At 38.4% G+C, this 23026-nt stretch overlaps 1 protein-coding gene across 6 annotated transcripts in view; it reads left to right on the top strand.

Annotated features, from left to right (window-relative positions):
• KIAA0895 (KIAA0895 ortholog) overlaps nucleotides 1–20274 on the top strand; it is a 64742-nt gene extending 44468 nt beyond the window's left edge. For 4 of the 6 annotated variants that reach the window (XM_034670488.1, XM_034670499.1, XM_011224207.3 and 1 more), the window contains 5 exons: nucleotides 6686–6829; nucleotides 7375–7507; nucleotides 8052–8357; nucleotides 13301–13398; nucleotides 18166–20274. In XM_034670488.1, the coding sequence (XP_034526379.1) occupies nucleotides 6686–6829; nucleotides 7375–7507; nucleotides 8052–8357; nucleotides 13301–13398; nucleotides 18166–18327 (843 nt within the window). In that variant the 3' untranslated portion in view covers nucleotides 18328–20274. The remainder of the gene's footprint in view (nucleotides 1–6685; nucleotides 6830–7374; nucleotides 7508–8051; nucleotides 8358–13300; nucleotides 13399–18165) is intronic. The other 2 variants (XM_019799059.2, XM_019799058.2) reach the window with 1 other exon arrangement.
• The last annotated feature ends 2752 nt before the right edge of the window (nucleotides 20275–23026 follow it).

The raw sequence follows: 23026 nt of genomic DNA, 5'->3' as shown, positions 1-23026 counted from the left end.
TTCGTGTATAGAAATGCAACTGATTTCTGAGCATTGATTCTGTATCCCGCCACATTACTGAATTGCTCTATAACTTCTAGTAGTTTGGGGTGGATTCTTTTTGGTTTTCCATATGGAGTATCATGTCATCTGCGAAGAGAGACAGTTTGACTTCTTCTCTGCCGATTTGGATACCTTTTATCCCTTTTTGTNGATACCTTTGATCCCTTTTTGTCTTCTGATTGCTGTTGCAAGGACTTCTAGTACTATGTTGAATAATAGTGGCGAGAGTGGGCATCCTTGTCGTGTTCCTGATCTTAAGGGAAAGGCTTCCAGCTTTTCCCCATTGAGAATAATGCTTGCAGTAGGCTTTTCATAGATGGCTTTTATGAGATTGAGAAATGTACCCTCTATTCCTACACTCTGAAGGGTTTTAATCAGGAAAGGATGCTGTGTTTTGCCAAATGCTTTTTCTGCACGTATTGAGAGGCTCATATGATTTGGGGCATTTTTCTTGCTGATAAAATCTATGACACTGTTGGATTTGCAAATGTTGAACCACCCTTGCAACCCAGGGATGAATCCCACTTGGTCATGAAGGATAATCCTTTTNTTTGGGTTTTCCATATAGAGTATCATGTCATCTGCAAAGAGAGACAGTTTGACTTCTTCTTTGCCGATTTGGATACCTTTGATCCCTTTTTGTCTTCTGATTGCTGTTGCAAGGACTTCTAGTACTATGTTGAATAATAGTGGCGAGAGTGGGCATCCTTGTCGTGTTCCTGATCTTAAGGGAAAGGCTTCCAGCTTTTCCCCATTGAGAATAATGCTTGCAGTAGGCTTTTCATAGATGGCTTTTATGAGATTGAGAAATGTACCCTCTATTCCTACACTCTGAAGGGTTTTAATCAGGAAAGGATGCTGTATTTTGTCAAATGCTTTTTCTGCATCAATTGAGAGGATCATATGGTTCTTGAGTCTTTTCTTGTTGATATGATGTATCACATTGATTGATTTGCGAGTGTTGAACCATGCTTGCATCCCAGGTATGAATCCCACTTGGTCATGATGGATAATCCTTTTAAAGTACTGTTGGATCCTATTAGCTAGGATCTTGTTGAGAATTTTGGCGTCCATAGTCATTAGAGAAATCGGTCTGTAATTCTCCTTTTTGATGGGGTCTTTGCCTGGTTTGGGGATCAAGGTAATATTAGCCTCATAGAATGAGTTTGGTAGCTTTCCTTCTGTTTCTATTTTTTGAAATAGCTTTAGGAGAATAGGTATTATTTCTTCTTTGAANAAATTCTCCAGGGAATCCATCAGGCCCTGGCATTTTGTTTTTTGGAAGGTTTTTAATCACTGTTTCAATCTCTTCATAATTAATTGGTCTGTTTAAAAAATCAATTTCTTCCTGTTTCAGTCTTGGTAGTTTATAGGTTTCCAGGAAGGCCTCCATCTCTTCCAGATTGCTTAATTTATTGGCATAAAGCTGTTGAAAAAAGTTTCTAATAATCCTTCCTATTTCGTTGGTGTTGGTTGTGACCTCTCCCTTTTCATTCATAATTTTATAATTTGGCTCCTTTCTCTATTCTTTTGGATAAGTCTTGCCAGTGGTTTCTCTATTTTATTAATTATTTAAAAGAACCAGCTTCTAGTTCTGTTGATCTGCTCTACTGTGCTCCTGGTTTCTAATTCATTGATCTCTGCTCTAATCTTGNCTAATTCATTGATTTCTGCTCTAATCTTGGTCAACTCCTTCCTTGTCAGTGGGTTAGGCCTGTCCCTCTGTTGCTGTTCCAGTTTCTTGAGGTGAGAATATAGAAACTGCATTTTAGATTTTTCTATTCTTTTGAGTGAGGCTTGGATGGCTACGTATTTTCCCCTTAGGACTGCCTTTGCAGTGTCCCATAGGTTATGGACCATTGTGTTTTCATTCTCGTTGGTCTCCATAAATTGTTTGAAATGATTTTTGATTTCCTGGTTTATCGAGTCATTCTTGAGCAGGATGGTTCTTAGCCTCCAAGNCTGAGCAGGATGGTTCTTACTCCAAGTGTTTGAGTTTCTTCCAAAGTTTTCGTTGTGGTTGAGTTCCAATTTCAAAGCATTGTGGTCTGAGAATATGCAGGGAATAATTTCAGTCCTTTGGTTTCAGTTGAGACCTGTTTTGTGACCCAGAACATGGTCTATTCTTGAGAATGTTCCATGGGCATTAGAATAGAATGAGTATTCTTTGGTTCTGGGGTGTAGTGTTCTATATATATCTATGAGGTCCAACTCGTCGAGTATGGCATTCAAAGCCTTTGATTCTTTGCTTAGTTTTTGCCAGGGTGTTCTGTCTATTTCTGATAGTGGGGTGTTGAGGTCCCCTACTATTACTGTGTTCTTATCTATATGTCTCTTTATTTTGGTTAAGAGTTGGCNTATTCTTTGGTTCTGGGGTGTAGTGTTCTATATATGAGGTCCAACTTGTCGAGTATGGCATTCAAAGCTCTTGTTTCTTTGCTGATTTTCTGCTTAGGTGATATATCTGTTTATTGCTGAGAGTGGAGTGTTGAGGTCCCCTACTATTAGTGTATTTTTATCTATATGTCTCTTTATTCTGGTTAAGAGTTGGCTTGTGTATCTTGCTGCTCCCCTGTTGGGGGCATATATATTAATAATTGTCATNATGGGGGCATATATATTTACAATTGTCATATCCACTTGTTGGATACATCCTTTAAGAATAATATAGTGCCTTCCATATCTCTAACTATAGCATTTAGTTTAAAATCCAATCTGTCTGATATGAGAATTGCTACCCCAGCTTTCTTTTGAGGTCCGTTGGCATGAAAGATGGTATTCCATCCCTTTACTTTCAGTCTGAATGTATCTTTAGGTTCAAAATGAGTCTCTTGTAGACAGCAAATGGATGGGTCATGTCTTTTTATCCAATCTGCAACCCTGTGGNTTAAGAATAATATAGTGCCTTCCATATCTCTAACTATAGCCTTTAGTTTAAAATCCAATCTGTCTGATATGAGAATTGCTACCCCAGCTTTCTTTTGAGGTCCGTTGGCATGAAAGATGGTTCTCTATCCCTTCACTTTCAGTCTGGATGTATCTTTAGGTTAAAAATGAGTCTCTTGTAGACAGCATATGGATGGGTCATGTCTTTTTATCCAATCTGCAACCCTGTGGTGTTTTATGGGAGCATTTAGGCCATTTACATTGAGAGTGATAAGAGATATGATTTTAATGATGCCATGTTGCCTGTAAAGTCCTTGTTTCTATAGATTGTGACTTTCTGTTCTGTATCCCTCTTGGGATCTTTTTACTTTTATAGAACCCCCCTTAATATCTCCTATAGGGCTGGTTTCGTGGTTACAAAATTGGTCAGTGAATGGTGATTCTAGAAGGTCTTTATCTCTCCATCAATTCTGAATGACAGCCTTGCTGGATAGAGGATCCTTGGCTGCATGTTATCCTCTGAAAGAGCTTTAAAAATGCCCCCCCACCCTTTCTCTCATTCCAGGTCTGTGTAGACAGGTCTGATGTAATTCTGATACCTTTGCCTTGGTACGTGAGAAATTTCTTTGCCCTGGCCACTTTCAATACTGTATCCTTGGATATCTAATATCTATCAAATATCTAATATTTGTGAATTGCAGTATGACGTGACGTGGCATAGGTTTGTCGTGATTGAGCTTGGGAGGGGTCCTCTCTGCCTCTTGGACATGAATGCTTGTTTCCTTTGCTAGATTAGGGAAGTTTTCAGCTACAATTTGTCCAAATATCTCTTCTAGACCTCTGTTTTTCTCCACCCCCTCAGGGATGCTGATGATTCTGACATTGGAACATTTCAGTGAGTCAGTAATCTCCCGTAACCTACATTCTTGAGATTGGATTTTTTTGAGCCAAGTTTCTGTCTTAGCTTTCTCTTCTAACCCATCCTCCAATTTGCCGATTAGTTCTGCCTCATTCACCCTGGCCGTCAGAGCGTCTAGTTTAGACTGCATTTGATTCACAGCATTTTTAATTTCTGCCAGATTTGCTCTCATTTCCCCCCTTAGAGATTCTATGTTCTCGTTAATATTTTCGTTAATATTTTTTTCAATCCTACACATCATCTTGACCATTGTTACTCTGAACTCCATTTCTGATAATTTGGTTATATCCAACTAATGGATACATTAGTTCTGTGGCAGAGGCCACAGACTCATTGTCTTTTATTTGCTGGGGGTGGATTTCTCCTTCTCATCATTCTGATGAGGAGAGGTTGCGGGGTTGCCCAGAGCCCAAATTATTGACCAGGACCCAGGCCGTGCGCCCTTGTTTTATAGGGACCTTAGGGATGTGGGCTTCTTGATTTTTCAGCCTGCCTTCTGGGGGAGGGGCCTGCCGCGCTGATACTCAGGCAACCCTGTTTGGATAGCGTCCATGTCCCCTGCAAGGGGGGGATGGGGATGGGCACGCTGTGAGCCGGTATTTCCAGGCTTCTGTTCTCTGGCGGATTTCCCTGGCGGTTTGCTGTGCCTCTTCTGAGAGTCAGAGCAGCAGTAGCCAAATCCCAGTCTCTGTCTCAGAACAGAGGGATTGCGGACCGCTCTCCACTGGGGTCTTCTAGCCACTTTAACTGTGCTTCTGTTGGTGCTACTAAACTCTGCAGCGTCCCGGGGTGTGTGCCCCACACCCGGCACCCCAGCCCTCACTTCCAGCGCCGGCACCTCTCTGTCCTTTGTGTTTCTAACACCGCCAGCTGCCCGCACGCTCCGGGCCTCCGTTTCAGTGTGGTTCGTGCACTCCGGAGCTCTGGTTTTCAGACTGGTCGCACGCGTTCCCCGGCTCATGGTCTCAGTCTGCTCTCTCGCGGGTGCGGGTTGGTCCACAAGTCTGGCTGCTCCCCAGTGCAGGTGGCTACCGCTTCCCAGCGCCCAAACGCGGCAGCTCCCTTCCCCTTCCGTTTATCTTCCAATGCCTGTGCGCGGTTTCATGGCTCCCCGCTTCGTACCTCAATACTCAGTGCTGGAGATGTTCGTTTGTAGAGATCCAGATGTATCTTCTTGTGTCTTCTGGTGTATGCAAAAAATCTTGGCTAATCTGCTGAAGTGGGTTTTTAATTGTGTGCTTTTATTCCTTTAATTATCGTAGTTGTCATATAAAAAATTAGCCTCTGGGATATTTGTACTATATTCCAATTCTCCAAGATCCGTCTTTTTACCATGCACATGAATCACCTTGGGGATCTTGTTAAAGTGCATGTTCTGATTTGATTGATAGGCGTGGTGGGGTTAAAATTCTGCATTTGAAACTAGCTCACATGTGAAGCCAATGCTGCCAGCCTTTGGACCACACTTTGAATTGTAGGGCTTTTGATAAGAGTTTTGGGAACAAAAGCCATTCAAAGCCTGTTGAAGCCATTTCTTGTTATGGTAACTTTATGACACATGCATAGTTTATTAGTAATACATATTTTTCCAACAGGGATATAGATGTTGAATTATAACTTGTAGTGTGTGTAGTGTGTGAGTTTTCTGTATTTTTTGTGTTGGACATACTATCTACAGTGGTAGCATATAGAAAGAATAAACATACCGATGACGACAATGATGATGTAATAACTGACAGGTACTAACTACTTATTAGGCCCCAAACACTGTGCTTTACAAAGATTGACTAAATTTTCCTATCCAAGTACTAACCAGGCCTGACTAAATTTTCCAAACAAAACCACAAAGTAGACATTGTTACCCCATTTAAAAATGAGGAGGCTTAGTAACAAGTTAAATGACTTGCCCATGGTCACACAGCCTGAGTGGGGACAGAACCAGGACATCAGCACAAGTAGTCAGTCTGACTCTAGAGCTTATCGTTCTAATCTCTTTTCTAGCCTGACGGTAGTCTGGAAACTAGACTTCATATAATGGATTTCTAACTTCTCTCACAATTCCTATAAGATATATTTGAATTCTTTAGCTTCTTTCCCAAAAGACTTTTTAAAGATCATTTTTCTTTTGTTTTCTTTTCTTGTGGCTTTCCCAAGATACTAGTGATCTCTAAGTTTTTTTAGTCTTCCTTTCTGCATATTTGTGTTTAGAAAAGATCTCAACTCTCATATTCTTTTGATGTAATAATTTATGAAGAATGAGAAGTAGGCAGTACCCTGCCCTGAATGAAAGATAAAAGTGTTTTTAGTAATGTTGAGACTGTTTTCTTTGAAAGACCAGCCCTGGAAAACTTCAGATTATATAAGATTGTCACAGAAGAATGGTTGATTCTTTTGTGTGTTCTTAAAAATTGGGACTATTTTTGTCTTTATCTAAATGGCAATTATAATTTAGTGATTAGTCTCGAGACATACCTTCCACTCTGAGTTCTCCTTCCAGACCACCAAATGGTCTTAGAGAAGCCAAGGAGCCCCTCTGCCTTGCTTTCTCAGCCTGTCAGATGATGACACTATATGCAGTACCTTTAACCCTTAGCATGTGAGGGAGAAATGAACACAGGGAAGGAGGATCTGTAAGTACAGTTGTTTGTCAAAATTTCTGACAATGAGTGAAAGCTGTTTAGAATGAGATATGGTACCTCCCTTGCAGTTTCATTTGGAAATCAAAAAAACACAGAGCAGGTCATGTTCCATAAGATTATAACTGGTTTATTACTCATCTCAAAGTAATAAGAGGCTGTTTATTTTCATTATCCCTGTGGTTTTTTTTTTTTTTTACAGTCCATCAATATTATGGAACTGACTTTACAGAAATATGGAAGTTATGAAAAATTTGAGCAGGCCACTGGTGGCAGCCTGCTATCTAAAACTCGAATCTGGAGTCATGTTCGGAAGTACATGATGAAAGAAGGCTGCCTGGGTGAGGTATGAATTGGGAGTGACACGGGATGCTGTTGGCATTTTAACTGCTCATGAAATTAGTCACCCAGAGATCTCACTAAATTGAATTTTTGTGTTTAGTTTGTGTTTTTCTTTACTTACTACCCTTTTTGTATAGCTTATGGCATTATGGGAATTGTTTTATGAAAATTATTAATGAAGCAGTTTGCCTCAGTGGCCTCCTCTTAAGCCAGTTCAAAATGGCCAAGCAGTGAAGCGGACTCTGGCTTGTATACCTTCCTTTGCATCATTTTAACCAGGGGGGGCTGTATTTGAGAGCACAGCAGTGACACTGACTCCTCAGCACAGCCCTCTACTTTCCTTCAGTCTGGGAAAGGTTCTTGAGTTGACCATGCTTAAAAGTGGAAGGGTCAAAAGTAATTATCATCTTCTCGGTATCTGGGAGATTCAAATTGGTACAAGCAAAATAAAAACATACTAACTTATGGGTCTGTTGTTTCCTGTGAAAGCTTCCTCTCCCCAGTCTTTACATTTTGTTTTATATATATGTATTTTTTTCCTCTTCTTAGATTGTAGTCCATCTCACTGAAGACCTGCTTTCCCGAGCTTCAATGACAGTGGTAAATGGGTGCCCAACACTGACCATTAATATTTCCACTGCACGTGAGCACTGGCTGGAGGGAATGCTGAGGCATGAAATAGGTAGGGGTAGCCCTTCTCCATTCGTTCATTTGTAATATCAGAAATCAACTGCAAAGAAACATTCTTTTATAATGGGGTGGTTTTTTTTTTTTTAGCAGTCTTTGGCAAAGATAATGAAATTGTTAGGTTTCACTTGAACTAAGATATTAATGTCTCACTTCAAATTAGATTTTTTAGGGTACCATGTAATTGTATTAAGCTTGGAAAGTCATTTAACTCCTGGATTTCAGTTCCCCCACCTTTCTGAAACTGAGGGAAATGGAACTGAGTGCTCTCTGAGATTCTTTTCAAATATCATGTCTATGATTCTTTCCTTTAAGAAAATAAATGGTATAAAAGTTACACCTCTTCTAATGAGACATGTGCTCCCTCTGAAGGCAGAGTACCTCCTTCAAAAGATTTTAGGGTCAGGGCATTTTCTACTTTGTTTTGATTCATAGGTAAGATATCAATTTGGTTTTAGGACTGTAGGTAGAGTCTTTTGGGTAAGAATTAAAATGAGAATGTCATTTCTTGTTTTTCACGCACCTTTTCTTCTCCATAGGCACACATTATTTTCGAGGTATTAACAACCTTCAGCAGCCCTGGAACAGTTGGACTGGCCGCAAAAAACATGAGCTAAAGCCAAACAATCCCACAGAGGAAGGACTGGCAAGTATTCACAGTGTCCTTTTTAGGAAAGACCCCTTTTTATGGAGGGCTGCCCTCCTCTACTACACTGTTTATCAAGCCAGCCAAATGTCTTTTTGCGAACTCTTCAAAGATATTGGAAAGTTTGTCAAGGACCCCAATACAAGATGGGATTATTGTGTACGAGCCAAGAGGGGATGGACTGATACTTCTCAACCAGGTGGGTGTCTCTTGACTGTAGGTTTGCCTTATGGTTGGTTGTCTGTTGATTTTTATTACATCCTTATCCACCAATCAGAGAAATCACTCACTAGTGAACAATTAAACCATTGTTACTTGAGGTCAGTGCTAGTTTTCCCAAACCATATTTTGTTACCTTTTTTTTCAGATCTTGTTTTGAAAAATTTCAAACCTACAGCAAATGGAAATGATAGAAATAACACTTATATTATCCATCCTCTAGATCCACCAATTAACATTTTGCCAGTTCTGCTTTTTCTGGCTCTGATTTTAAAAACAGCTTTACTGAGATCTAATTCACATGATCTACAGTTTGCCCATAAAAAGGTATAGCTCAGCAGTTGTTAGAATATCCTTGGAGTTGTTCAGCTATCACCACTATCTAATTCCTAGAACATTTTCATAACCCCAAAAAGAAACTGGTACCCATTAACGGTCATTCTCCATTCCTTCTTCCCCAAACTCCCAGTTCTAAGTAACCATTAATCTACTTTTAAAGGTTTACCTGTTTGGGACATTTTATATAGATGGAATCAAATAATACGTAATCCTTCGTGTCTGGCTTCTTAGCATAATGTTTTTAAGGTTTACCCCTCTGGTAGCATGTATTAGTACTCAGTCCTTTTTATTGCTAATATTCTGTTGCGTATAGAGGACATATTTCATTTTTCCACTCACCATTAATGGACATGTGAATTGTTTCCACATGTTTTGGCTATTATAATGTTACTATGAACATTTGGGTACAAGTTTATATTTTTAATTAATATTAATTTTTAATTAATTTTAATTAATTGTTGGGTCATATGGTAACTTTCTGTTTAAGCCTTTGAGGAACTGCCAGACTGTTCTCCAAAGTGAATGTAACATTTTATATTTCCACCATTTTTCTTATGGGGTTCTTATTTTTCCATATCCTCACCAACACTTACCAGTACTTGTGTTTTAATATCTTCCTAGTGGGTATCTCATTGTGTTTTGTTTTTTGTTAATTTTTAAATTCCAGTATAATCAACAAGGTGTTATATTAGTTTCAGGTGTACAATATAGTGATCAATTCTGTACATTATTCAGTGCTCATCACAATAAGTGTACTCTTAATCCCCTTCACCTGTTTCACCCATCCCCTTACCCACCTCCCCTCTGGTAACCATCAGTTCTCTATTTAAGGGTCTGGTTTTTTTTCTGTTTTGTTTCTCAAATTCCATATATGAGTGAAATCATATGGTACTTGTCCTTGACTTATTTCACTTAACATTATACTCTCTAGATCATCCATGTTGTTGCAGATGGCAAGAGTTCATTCTTTAATATGGCTAATAATTGTGTGTGTGTGTATAAAAACACACATAAACACCACATCTTTATCCATTCGTCTCTCAGTACAGAGGTTGCCTCCATTGATTTGGCTATTATAAATAATGCTGCAGTAAACATAGGGATGCATGTATCTTTTCAAATTAGTGTTTTTTGTGTTCTTTGGGTAGATACCCACTAGTGCAATTAGGGGATCTTACGGTAATTCTGATTTTTTAAAGAACCATCATACTGTCTTCCACAGTAGCTGTACACAGTTTGCATCCCCACCAACAGTACACCAGGGTTCCTTTTTCCCACATCCTCACCTTGTTTCTTGTTTTTGATTTTAGCCGTTTTGACAGGTGTGAGGTGATATCTCACTGTGGTTTTGATTTGCCTTTGCTTCATGATGAGTGATACTGAGTATCCTTTCATGTGTCTGTTGGCCATCTGTATGTCTTTTTAAAAATGTTTTATTTAATTAGCATATAGCATGCTGTATCTCAGGGGGGCTGTATGTTATGCTGTCTCTTTCAGGGCAAGGACTCAGTTTCCTCTTGCCCTCTGGCACTCCCAAAGCTAAGCTTGGTGATTTTTAAAGTTCTAGGTATTAAGCCCTATTGTGACTACAAGAACTCATAGGGATTTGTCTCTGCAGCGTGGGTACCTTATGTTTGGGATACATGGTGTGGGGTCTGCTCCTCTCCCTTCTCTGTGCTTGCAATGTCCCTGTCCTCCTCCTCCATGCTTACAGTGTCCTCTCCTGAGGATAGTCTCCTGGGTCAGTTTGGTTTCTGACCACATCTCTGCCCTTTCTATCCTTTACACTTAGCTGTGGAGAGTCTGGTCTGCCGGTCTTTTGGTTGTTTTCTGGGTTATTTACACTGACGGGGGGTATTAATAACTAGGTCTGTCTGTGGGACAAGGTGAGCTTAGGATCCTCTTTTTCAGCCATGTTCCCTGTGAGTCCTTGGGACAAGGTGAGCTTAGGATCCTCTTTTTCAGCCATGTTCCCTGTGAGTCCTGTCTCGGTGGGGTTTTGAAATGTGTTTCCATGATGACAAATCAATCATGTTGACCATCTTTTTATTGAGTTGTAGGAGTTCTTTGTATGTTCTACTTACAAATCTCTTATCAAATATGATTTACAAATATTTTCTCCATTCTGTCCTTTTTTTCCACTTGACAATATTCTGTGACTTTTAAGAGTAAACTGTACACTTGATATTTTATTCCTGAATACTTGAGCATGCATCTCCTAAGAATAAAGACATTCTTCTAAAACAATATTATCATACTTAAAGTGAGCATTAATTCAGCAATATTAACTAATACATCATATTTGGATTTCCCCACCTGTTTCAGAAAATATTCTTGATAGTTTTTCAAAAATTTAGATCCAGTCAGGGCCATGCATTATTTTTGGTGGTTGTGCCTCTTTAGCTTCTTTTAATACAGAGCAGAGTTCCCCATTTTTTGTTTGTTTTTCATGACACTGACTTTTATTTAAAATCCAGCTGTTGTGCTTATAGAATGGCACAATCTGGATATGTTTGATTGTTATCTCATGATTAAATTCTGGGTAAGCATGTTTGGAAAAAATACTATATAAGTGATACTAGGTCCCACAGCAGGAGCCACCGAATGACCCTTACCATTACAGATACTGACTTTGATCCTTGTTTCAGGTGGAGAGTGCGAGCTCTTTCTTTTCTACATATTAAAAAGGAAAAAAGGAAAATGTATAAGTAATCTGTGAGGTGATACTGTGTGAATATCCTATTTCCCAACAAGTGTTTCATCTCATGGTTTTAGCATCTGTCAGTGATCATCGCTTGTCAGTTTCACTGGAGATTTCTAGCACTTTTATTATTTGTCTAAAGAAAATAGAAGTAAGGAGTAACAGGTACAGTGCATATCAGTCTTCACAAACAGTTCTTGTTCTGAGTAAGTTTGCTACTCTAATAGAAGATTTAAAAGTTTTTGGCAGCTTTAAGACTTCAGATTGCCCATAGAGGTTTTGGTGTTTTTGTTTTCTTTAAACAATAAGTAGATTATAAGGCAGTACAAAAATGCTTTTGAGAAAACATAGGAATTAGAAAATGTTCATTTAAAAGTCACTTTAAGATTACATCAACTTTTCTTCTAAAAGTATTTAAAACTATTTGAAGCTTGGAAATGACCCCAGTCTGTGATGGTTATGTTACCAGCTCAGTCCACATTAAGAACTACCTGGGATGTAGTTGTATGAAAGTGTGGTACCTGAGAGTCAAGAAAAGAAGCAGAGAAGCGGAAGACATCTGTTCCCTGCCTTTCATGTATGCAAAGCCACTCTAGGCTGTTTCAGATCAAAAGTGTGTCTGTCATTTCCCATCTCCTTTTCAGATTAGCTTGTCTGTACTTTAGTGCTCTGTACCCAGAGGCACAGAGCTTTCATACTGCCTATCATGTCAATCTAATTATTTTCTTCACGGATTTATTTAGAGAGAGAATACAAGTGAATGAGTGGTGGGGGAGGGAGAGAGGGAGAAAGAGAGACTTTCCAGCAGATTCCCCGCTGAGCATGAAGCCCAATGAGGGGCTCAATCCCACAACCGTGAGATCATGACCTGAGCCAACATCAAAAGCTGGATGTTCAACCGACTGAGCCACCCAGGTGCCCCCACATAACTTTTTAAGAAAACTGTTTAATATGATGTGCCCTCATTATGCATCACTTAATCTTAGTAATTATCAAACATTTCCTGCTGTGGGTCATCTATTCTTCTAAGTTCCTGCTTTCCTGTAGTATTTTAAAGCCAATTCTAAACATCATGTTCTTTTACTCATAAGTACTTCAATATGTATCTAACTGATAAGGACAGTTTCATTCCTCCTGAAAAGTAGGAATAGCCCATGAGATCTGAGCCTAGTTGAAAAAGTGCCCCACTTTTTTTCCATAATTCCCAAGCATATGTAAAAGTTTCTTAATGTAGAACTTGATAGAATTTTAGTCCATTTAATAGAGCAGAATTTTAGAAAATTTACACAAGTTGTGATGGAAGTTTTCTTTGTAAGTGGAACACTTTAGGCTTAGGTCTCATGAGCTGTTCCTTTTCATGTCTTCATATTTTCTTCTGTTTTTAAACCTCCATATTAAAATCCAGTTCTAATTCTTGTTTCCATATGGAGGAAGAGTATCAACATCACCTATAGCTGTTTTTAACAGGGTAAGGAGTAGTATTTTTAAAAACCAGGAGTTTCTGAAATCCCATGTCTCCACTTTGCCTCCTGTGAGACTTAACTGCTCTATAGCTGTCCTCCCTGCTGCCCCAAGTGCCTCCATGCGCATGGGAGTTAAGGTTATAATCAAATGGTGGGAGTGTGGGTGACATATTTAGAAGTCCTATATTTTAAATTATCAGTTTCTTTATAATTAGAAAAAAATGCTGTTTTAACTATGGAGAATGGGGATCTGGGGAGAAGGAATTCTTAAATGGAAGCTACCAGTCTGCATATTAATCTGGTGCTACCCAAGACCTTGCCATTTTTATTTTTATTCAGGACTGATGCCTACAGTAAAGGGAATGTGACATATCTAATTTTTTTAAATACCAGAAAATAAAAGCTATTGTATTCCTCCAGGGTGCTTCAGTAAAGACCAGGTATACTTGGATGGTATCCTGCAAATCCTCCGATACAGAGAGACCATTGACTTTCATCTACTGACTGCCCTGGGGAAGGTGAGTGAAACCAGTGGCATGTAGTCTACAACACACCAGGTCATCATTCCCTCAGGCTTGATTTAATTATTAAATAAGATTCAGATTCAAATTGTTTTTATATTATATGTTTGGAGTAAGTTTCCTTTATGTGATAACTGGAGGGAAGAAATAATGGTGTCATGAAACCAAACTGCAAAATTTCTTTGAAGGGAATAGGAAATTTGGCAATGTATTATATGGTTTTATTTTTATATACCTTTTTCTAAAGCCTTCTAAAGTAAGCTGCTAGTATAACACTTCCCCCTTTAATCTGACATGACCATGTGATTTTCTTAAGACATGTATCACTGATTCAATAGAATATCTAAAGAACAGTCTATATTTCTCAGATTATCCCCAAAATGTCCTTTGTAGCTCTTTTTTGACAGTCAGTCAGGATTCATGCCTTGCATTTGGTTATATTTAATCTCTCTTAATCTGTAGTAGTCCACTTTGTGCTGCTTCCCACCAAGTCTTTTTGTTTTTCCTGACATTTTTAAGAGTCCAGGACAGTTTGAGAATTCCTACAATCTGGATTATCATATTGTTTCCTTGTGATTAAATTCAGGTTAAACATTTTTACCAAGAATACTACGTAAGTAGTATTAGAAATATATTTTATTTCATCACATTAGAAAGCACATGTGATTTTTGTCCCATTATCAGTGATGCTGTGTTTGATCACTTGGGTAAGTAAGTTAATCTGTGGGGTACTACCTAAGAATGTACTGTTCCTTAACAACCTTTCAAAGAATGGTTTTAACATCCATTGATGGTCTTTGCCCATATCAGTTAACTACTCTAGTGGTAGCAAAATAGAGATCTTCAAATTTTGTTACATTTCACTCCCCTTTTTTTTTTGCAGTATTATGGACCTGTTTTTTTATTCACCCCTTCCAGTGGCTGCTCCTGTGTTTTTACTTTGCCAGAAAGCAGGGTGACATGTTTTTAAAATGTTCTGGGTCCATCTTATACCTTTTCTACCCAAATCTCAGATGAGATATTTCTCAAAGGCAGACTTGATTCCTTTTAGTGAAAATGGTATTTAGAAAATAAGGTCTTAGTACGAGGTGTGCTCATCACTCCTGAAATGTTGATGCTTCTAGGCCTTTCCAGTGAGCAAATCATGTATTTGTTTTAAATCATAAGGGCATTCTAATTCAAATCAGATGGTGCAAGTTTCTTTTACACCTGCCTTCCTATTCCATATGTGTTTCTCCTTTCTCTTCAAATGAGAACTGTGTTTACCAGCTGCAGTATTATATTACGTTTACTCATTCCTTCCTATAATAAACTCAGGATGGTTTAAGAATTACTGATACTAAATAAACAGTGGGTATACAAAGAAAGAGGAAATCAAAAAAATACATGGAGATGAATATGAAAACACAATGGTCTAAAACTTTTGGGACACAGCAAAAACAATTCTAAGAAGGAAGTTTATAGTGATACAGGCCTACTGCAAACAACCTCACCTTATACCTAGAGGAACTAGAAAAGAACAAAGCTCGTAGAAGGAAGAAAATAGTAAGAAAGAACAATGAAACCAGGATCTGGTTTTTTGAAAGACAAAATTGATATACCTTTAGCCAGACTCATAACAACCGATACTTTGGAAATACAAAGAAAATAGAAACTTTCAATCCTCTAAAACTGAATCAGGAAGAAGTAGAGAATTTGAACAGACTGATTACTAGCAATGAAATTGAATCAGTAATAAATGAATTTCCAACAGCTAGGAACACATGAGTTAATATGAGTCTCAAACTCTTCTTAAAAATAGAAGAGGAAGGAGGGGCGCCTGGGTGGCACAGCGGTTGGGCGTCTGCCTTCGGCTCAGGGCGTGATCCCGGCGTTGTGGGTTCGAGCCCCAACATCAGGCTCCTCTGCTGTGAGCCTGCTTCTTCCTCCCACTCCCCCTGCTTGTGTTCCCTCTCTCGCTAGCTGTCTCTCTGTCAAATAAATAAATAAAATATTAAAAAAAAAAATAAATAAAAATAAAAAAAATAAAAATAGAAGAGGAAGGAAAATTTCCAAATTCATTCTGCAAGGCCAGCATTATCCTGATACTAAAACCAAAGTCACTACAAAAAAAGAAAACTACAGGTCAGTATTTCTGATGAACATTGATGCAGAAATCCTAAACAAAATATTACCCAAACCGAATTCAGTAATACACTAAAAGGATCATTCACCATGATTAGATGGAATTTACTCCTGGGATGCAAGGGTGGTTCAATATTCGCAAATCAATCACAATACATTGCATCAATAAGAGAAAGAATAAAAACCATATCATTTCAATAGATGAAGAAAAAACATTTGAGTACAACATCCATTCATGATCAAAGTTCTTGACAAAGTAGATTTAGAGGGAACATACCTCAACATAATAAAGGCCATAAATTAAAACCCAGCAGTCAACAATGAAAAAACAAAGCTTTTCAAAACCCCTAAGATCAGGAATCAGACAAGGATGTCCATTCTTATCATTTTTATTCAACACAGTATTAGAAGTCCTAGCTGCAGCAGTCAGACAAGAAATAAAAGGCATGCACATTAGTAAAAAGTAAAACCATCAGTATTTACAGATGATACTATATACAGAAAACCCTAAAGACTCCACCAAAAAACTATTAGAATAAATGAATTCAGTAAAGTTACAGGATACAAAATTAATATACAGAAATCTATTGCATTTCTATACAACAACAAAGCAGAAAGAGAAATTAAGAAAACAATTCCACTTACAATCCTACTAAAAGCATAAAATACCTAGAACTAAATTAACCAAGGAGGTGAAAGACCTATATTCTGAAAGCAAGATGACACTGATGAAAGAAATTGAAGGTGACTCTAACACGGGGGAAGATACACTGTGCTCTTGGATTGGAAGAATTTTGTTAAAATGTCCATACTACCCAAAGCAATCTACAGATTCAGTGCAATCCCAAAATACCAGTAGCATTTTTCACAGAATTAGAATAACCAATCCTAAAATTCATATGGAACCACAAACAATGTCGAATAGCAAAGCCATCTTAATAAAGAAGAACCAAGCTAGAAGTATAATCATCCCAGATTTCAAGATACACTACAAAGCTATAGTAATTGAAACAGTATGGAATTGATACAAAAATAGGTACATAGATCAATAGAACAGGATAGCCTAGATCATCTAATCTATGACAGAAGCAGAGAATACAGTGGCGAAAAGACACTTCCTCAATAAATGGTGCTGGGAAAACTGTACCACCCTCTTACACCATACACAAAAATAAACTCAAAATGGATTAAACACCAAAAACCTAAAAGGGAACCTACAGTTATCTCTTGGACATATTTATGGATAGGTCTCCTCAGTCAAGGAAGGGAGAAAAAAAAAGTCACTAAACCACACCAGTATCAACAACAAACCTATTTTCTTTACACTAAATGGTATACATAATAAAATAATTTCAGTAATAACTTAAAAATTAAAACTTAAGGGGTACCTGGGTGGCTCAGTTGGTTAAGCATCTGCCTTCGGCTTACGTCATGGTCTTGGGGTCCTGGGACTGAGCCCCATGTCAGGCTCCCTGCTTATCGGGAAGTCTGCTGCTCCCTCTGCTCTTCCCCCTGCTTGTGTGTGCTTTGATAAAATCTTTTTAAAAATTAAAATATAAATGAATGTGATTTATTTAAAGCCTTTCTACTGAATCAGGAAGTGTGCTGATCAGAAGACAGTAGCTTTTAGGGGCGCCTGGGTGGCACAGCGGTTAAGCGTCTGCCTTCGGCTCAGGGCGTGATCCCGGCGTTATGGGTTCGAGCCCCACATCAGGCTCCTCTGCTATGAGCCTGCTTCTTCCTCTCCCACTCCCCCTGCTTGTGTTCCCTCTCTCGCTGGCTGTCTCTATCTCTGTCAAATAAATAAAAAAATCTTTAAAAAAAAAAAATATTTAAAAAAAGAAGACAGTAGCTTTTAAAGCCAGCCATGTTTTGGAATTTAAAGTTGCAGTGTTAAAGAATTTCATCCATAAACTCAGTGTAAGTACTTATGAAAGATTGGCTTCTTACATAAGTAAATAAAAAAAATTAAAATATAGAAGTAAAAAAAACTTATTACATAAGTAAATAAAATTCTCAGAATACTTACAAAGAGAATTTAACAATAAAACAATTTTATTTCTGAAATTAAACAAATAGGAATTCAATCTATAATTGTGCAGATTTTCCTAATTCAGTGATATGGTATTAATTCATTTAGATATATAGTATATTATTCATTTAGATTTAGTCAGGACATTTATTTAGGTTTTAGAGTCTCTCACACACACGTATTAAGTTTAGTCGTGTAATTTCTAGACAAACTGAGTATAGGTCCGAGATAGAGTTAAATACTGACCTGATTTTTTTTTTTATATGGTCATGGTATGAGCAGGCAGATACATTTTTTTTTTCCAGTAGGGGTGCAGAGGGAGAGAGAGAGAATCTCAAGCAGGCTCCACGCCCAGAACGTGAGCCCAATGCAGGGCTCAGTCTCACAATCCTGAGATCATGCCTGAGCTGAAATCAAGAGTCAAATGCTTAACCTACTGAGCCACCCAGGTGCCCCAATACATTCTTATTTAATACAGTAAAGGAAAAGAAGCCATTGATTTTTGTTATTTTGCAGGTATTAAAGTAATTTGAAAAAGAGTCCCCATAAAGTTTCTCTTAGGGAAGAAGTTACTTACATTTAAAAATTAATCCATCTTCCTTTTGCAGGTCTCTTATGAGGATGTGGATCGCTTGAAAGGATTGGCTGTTACTGAAAACATGAGGGTCCCTCATTTCTTGCAGGACCATGACCGATACATGGAACACTTAGAGAAAATTATGGAAGTGAATGAACTGACCGACAGGGAACTGAAAGATCTTATATATTAATCAGCATTCTTGCAGACGTAGCTAAGCTATACCTCTATGTTTATTACCAGTTAGGTGCAGTTAGCACCAGCTCATTTATAAAAGAAGAATGACTGTTTACATGAGTTTTCTGAAGAATGATCTGCAGTATTCAGCTGAATTTTTAAAAGGTTAAGTACAAACCTTAAACTATTTCCTTAACATGTTTCTTAGGCTGCAGGGGAAAATTCCTCCTGTTTTTATCTGAATCTCAACAGAGTCCAGTGAAAATACTATTGGTGAGTGTTTTTGAGGAATCTTGGTCAAATAGAGTGATAGGCTGCCTCGGCAGTAAGCATCACTCCTTAGTGCTTCTGCCTGAGCACCAAGACCAGCCCTGATTATACAGATAGAACAACACTGGAGTTCAGGCTCCCATGGTTATATTTTATTTCATAAATAATGGTAACTCTCCTTTAAAAATTAGTTTTGTTATGCTCCCCAAAGCTAGCTGTATCTAAGATTTCTTGTTTCTCTTATATGTTAAGTAATGTTGGAGGGGAAAGGTAGTTTGAAAAGTTTTCGTTATTGTCCACATTGTTTACCTTATCAGTTTATAGGAACTAAATTAGAGAATTACCTCATTTTGTCCAGTTATTTCTTAACTTTATTTGCTGAAACATATTATATCCCTTCAAGATTTTAAGTTTTAGGGTCTTTCCCTCCCCATTCCTTTATATAAATAAGTAAAAGTTCCAGAGAGGTTTGTCTACATAGATTAAAATAGTTGGGGAAGAGAGAAGCTACTCACCTTTTTATTAAATGGAGCAACTAGCAAGACATAAATGGACTAATGTAGTTCCTGCAGGCACTGGATATTGACTAGGTAGTGTCTGCCATAAACTTGGCCATGCTCTGAAAAATGGAATTTCTAGACATTGCTGTTTGATAAACTGGCCTTGTCATGTTCGCTCAGTATATTTTATCAAAATCAACCCAATAATGACATATTTTTGAAATTCAAACTAAGAATTCTGTTTTGCTGCATTTCCTCTGCTAAAAGCTTATACACCTAGCTTTGTATTAATTTATCAATTTTGATACATAGTTGGATATATATATTTGGGATCAAATGGTTCTTCAAACAACTTATTTTAATGATCAGGAAGAACACTGCTGTAAACACCCCTTTAAAAATTGCTACTGTAATTTTTACCCAAAGCTGTCTGAGAGTTTATCTTTACCTCAGCTTGGGCTTAAATATGGTGCTAACACTGGTAGATGTATACTGCAAATGCAAAGCCTGGTCCACATTCATACTAGGAAATGATTTTAGGAAATCTCATGCAGGCTAGGTTATGTGATTTTTCTCATTCACATATCTAGAAAGGCTTGCCTCGAAGAAGAATGTTGCAGCAAACAGGATATATTCTAACTGGCACCTGGTAGTTCTTGCAAAGCCACACATCTCACCTTTGGTAAGTAGCAGGCCAGGAGCATTAAAGGCATCACACCTGTGTCATGATGGCTCGGGTGTGGCCTGTAGATCTCTGTGCAGGGTTGGGGCACATTGTGCCAACACTGACCAGATGCTGGAAAACCACTCCTGTAGCAGTCATCCAGTTTAAGCTTTGGTGTAGCATTTTCTAAATTCATCTTCAAACTTTTCCAAGATGATTGTGAAAACAGTGTTTTATTAACTGGAATTGAAATATAGACAGAATGTTTATGTCCTGTGATTTAAGCCCAAATGCTTATAAATTCAACATTTGTAGGCAATAATACTGTTAATCTTATGTTATGGTTTAAATGTAAAGGAAAATCACAGCAGCCTTAATATCCTGTTGGTAGAATTATTTACAGTGATTCTAGTCCCTGAATTTTAAAATGGATATTCTCTATCTGATTTGGAAAAGGAAACACTTTCTTGCCTTACTGTTCTGGTACAAAGACAAAAAACAGTGCTGTCCAGACAGGAAAAAAAAAAAATCACATTGACTGTCTTAAGATACTTTAAAAGTTAGCAATGAACCAAAAATAGTTTCAGATGAGTAGAATACTTAAAGAGCTCCAAGCTTTAAACGTTGGGATTGAAGATTTAATGAATGTTTATTCGCTTTCCTGAAATAGCATTAAAGTCAGTTTTGTTCCCTTAAAATTGAAGTTTTAATAGAATATTATAGCAACAGTACTTAGGATAATAGTTGAAGGTTGCATTAATTTTAATAGCTATTTGTATAGGCTATTGATTAGGATTTCATCAATTTTGTCCACTATAATTCTAACATATAGTTGTATCAAATGCAAAGTCTGATAAACTGTTAGGTTTTCACATCAGATGGGATTCAAAGTAAGTTGTTTGTAGACATAAATCCACAGTCTTCATTTCTTTATATTTTCACCTTTGTAAAAATGTTTAAAATTTGTATTTTGTTTTGTATATATCTGGGCCTTTTATGTTTAGCTGTAGTAGAAATAAGCACAGTTCTCAAATGAAATATGTGAATATGTATGCATGCAAACTTCTGTCCTTTGAAAACTTAATTATATTTTTATTGTGGTATTTCTGTTTTTATTGTGTGGTAATTATTGATCATGTTTGTCTTCTAATATCCTTGTTTATAAGGACATACATTTACCACACTCCACCTTTCCCCTAATTAGTTCAGCTTATACTCTCATGCGTGTAGAAAGAAAGGGAAAAGGAGAGAGGGATAATTTCATCTTAATTTACTGCCCTGTTCACTGAGTAAACTTCTGTGCAGAACCTCGGAGTAGGACCTGTGCTGAGTCCTCTGATGAAGACAAGAACTGTTCACAGTCCGGGGAGGAAGAGTGGCACAGAATACAGCATGGCCAGTTTCATACCAAAAGATCAGAAACCATAATAAATGGGCCTGCTTGTGTGTTTGAAGCACAGAGAGAAAGAAAGATCACTTGCTAAAGTGGTTAATGTCCAAAGTATTTTGTTACCACTCTTTGCAAGGCTTGTGTTTGGAATCTGAGCGGCTTTAGCCCGGGAGAAGGAGTAGAGCACATGTACAGCTGCTTGGGTCAAGGGCCTGAAGGAGATCTCTTGAGACCTCCAGCAGGTACCCAGAGGAGCCAGTGGTTCACCCTTAAACTTATTAGTCTTGGTCGTTGAATTTAAACCTTTACTTGTGAAACCTGGTCATCTGGCTTTGATTTCATCCATTTTTGTTCACTCTGACTCCAGTAGCTAAGTTAATGTCTTGAAACTATTGCTGGGATATGAAATACCAATGTTTGTCAGCTAGTTATGGAAGAGCTTTAAGAATATATCGGATTTTGAGAACAGAGGGGGAGGACCATATGAAGAGGAAGCAAGAGAATGGCCCTCTGCAAGCCAAAGAGAGATCCCCGGAACAGACCCTTCCTTAGACCCTCAGGAGAAACCAAACCTGCCAGTACCTTTATCTTGACCTTCTAACCTTCGTAACTGAAAGGAATTGCACCTAGGGAAAGAGGATAAAGCAGAGAGCAGAAATTTGACCACTGAGAAGAGACGACTGAACATTCCACTTCTTCCCGGCCATCCAATTAGCCTTACTAAAGACAACCAATTTCAGAAGTGATGTCAGCAACATGGCTGAAAAAAACGACCCTCATTTGTGCCCCCTCCCCAACCTCCCAACAGTAATTTGGCATCCATTCATGGACAAAAATGCTTCTGTGGGAGCTTTAGGATCTAGCAGCATATACCAAGCAACACAGGAGGAATTTTGCCCACCCTTGCATTGGGTAATAAACATACAGACCTAGGTTCTGGCTTGAACCCAGCAATGACCTGTGAACAAGCTACAACCCCTCTCAGCAGCCATATGCAAATCCCTAGAATAACTAAATCTTAGGCAGTCACCCATGGACAAGAGTTGCTTTGTATTCAGGTTTTCAGCACACCATTGGAGCATAAGTAAAAATTAAAAAATAAAAAAATGTTTAGATGCATTAAAGAGGAGTGGTTTAGCCTCATCACTCCTCCCCTGAGGTGGAACAATTCCAGGCCAAGAGAGGTCTCAGCCTGTGATTTCTCCTGGGGGGTTGGGAGGTGGGGAGAAAGAGTAAGTGAGTGAGTGCCTAGCTTCCCCAGTTGTGCAGGAGGCTGCCTAAGAGGCCCATTTTGCTCTGGTCCCATCCAGAGTACTGAATCATCAGCTGTGTGGTTAGGGGGTGAAAAGTAGCTGGGAGTAGCAGCAGGTAGGACTTTTGGAGGTCACTAAAAGGACACAGAATCTACAAACTGCTTCACAGCCTCCATTAAGAAGCTGGCTCATGAGCCTCCAAGGATACCTTACCCATGGATCTCCCTGACTAGCCCATGGTAACCCTCCCAATGCCTCAGGCATCACACACAAACACACACACACCCTGTGGCTGGCTCTCTGTGTGCACTCCCAAAAGCATTGAGAGCATGCTTTGGCAGAGGGCTAGTGAGCATGTGAAAAAAGCCAGCCCAAATTCGTGTGCCAGAGAGGCCACAAACTTGAGCTTTAGCCCTACCCTTGGGAAAGCAAAAGGAAGACTGCCAGCACTGAGCCTTGTCCATTGCAAAATTGAGAAGGCATACGAGCTTAAGAATTCTGCCATAAGAGGTATCAAGAAGCATGGAGCAGGCATATCCATAGACAGTCTGAGAAAGTCACAGATTCTCTACCACAGCTGACTGAAGGTATTTCTTTTTTTTAAAGATTTTCATTTATTCATTTTTAGAGAGCATACA

The sequence above is a fragment of the Ailuropoda melanoleuca genome, chromosome 1 (genome assembly GCF_002007445.2).
Source record: "Ailuropoda melanoleuca isolate Jingjing chromosome 1, ASM200744v2, whole genome shotgun sequence".
Lineage (NCBI taxonomy): Eukaryota > Metazoa > Chordata > Mammalia > Carnivora > Ursidae > Ailuropoda > Ailuropoda melanoleuca.
Note: the sequence above shows the minus strand (reverse complement) of the source record. Positions and strands in the feature narration are given on the sequence as shown.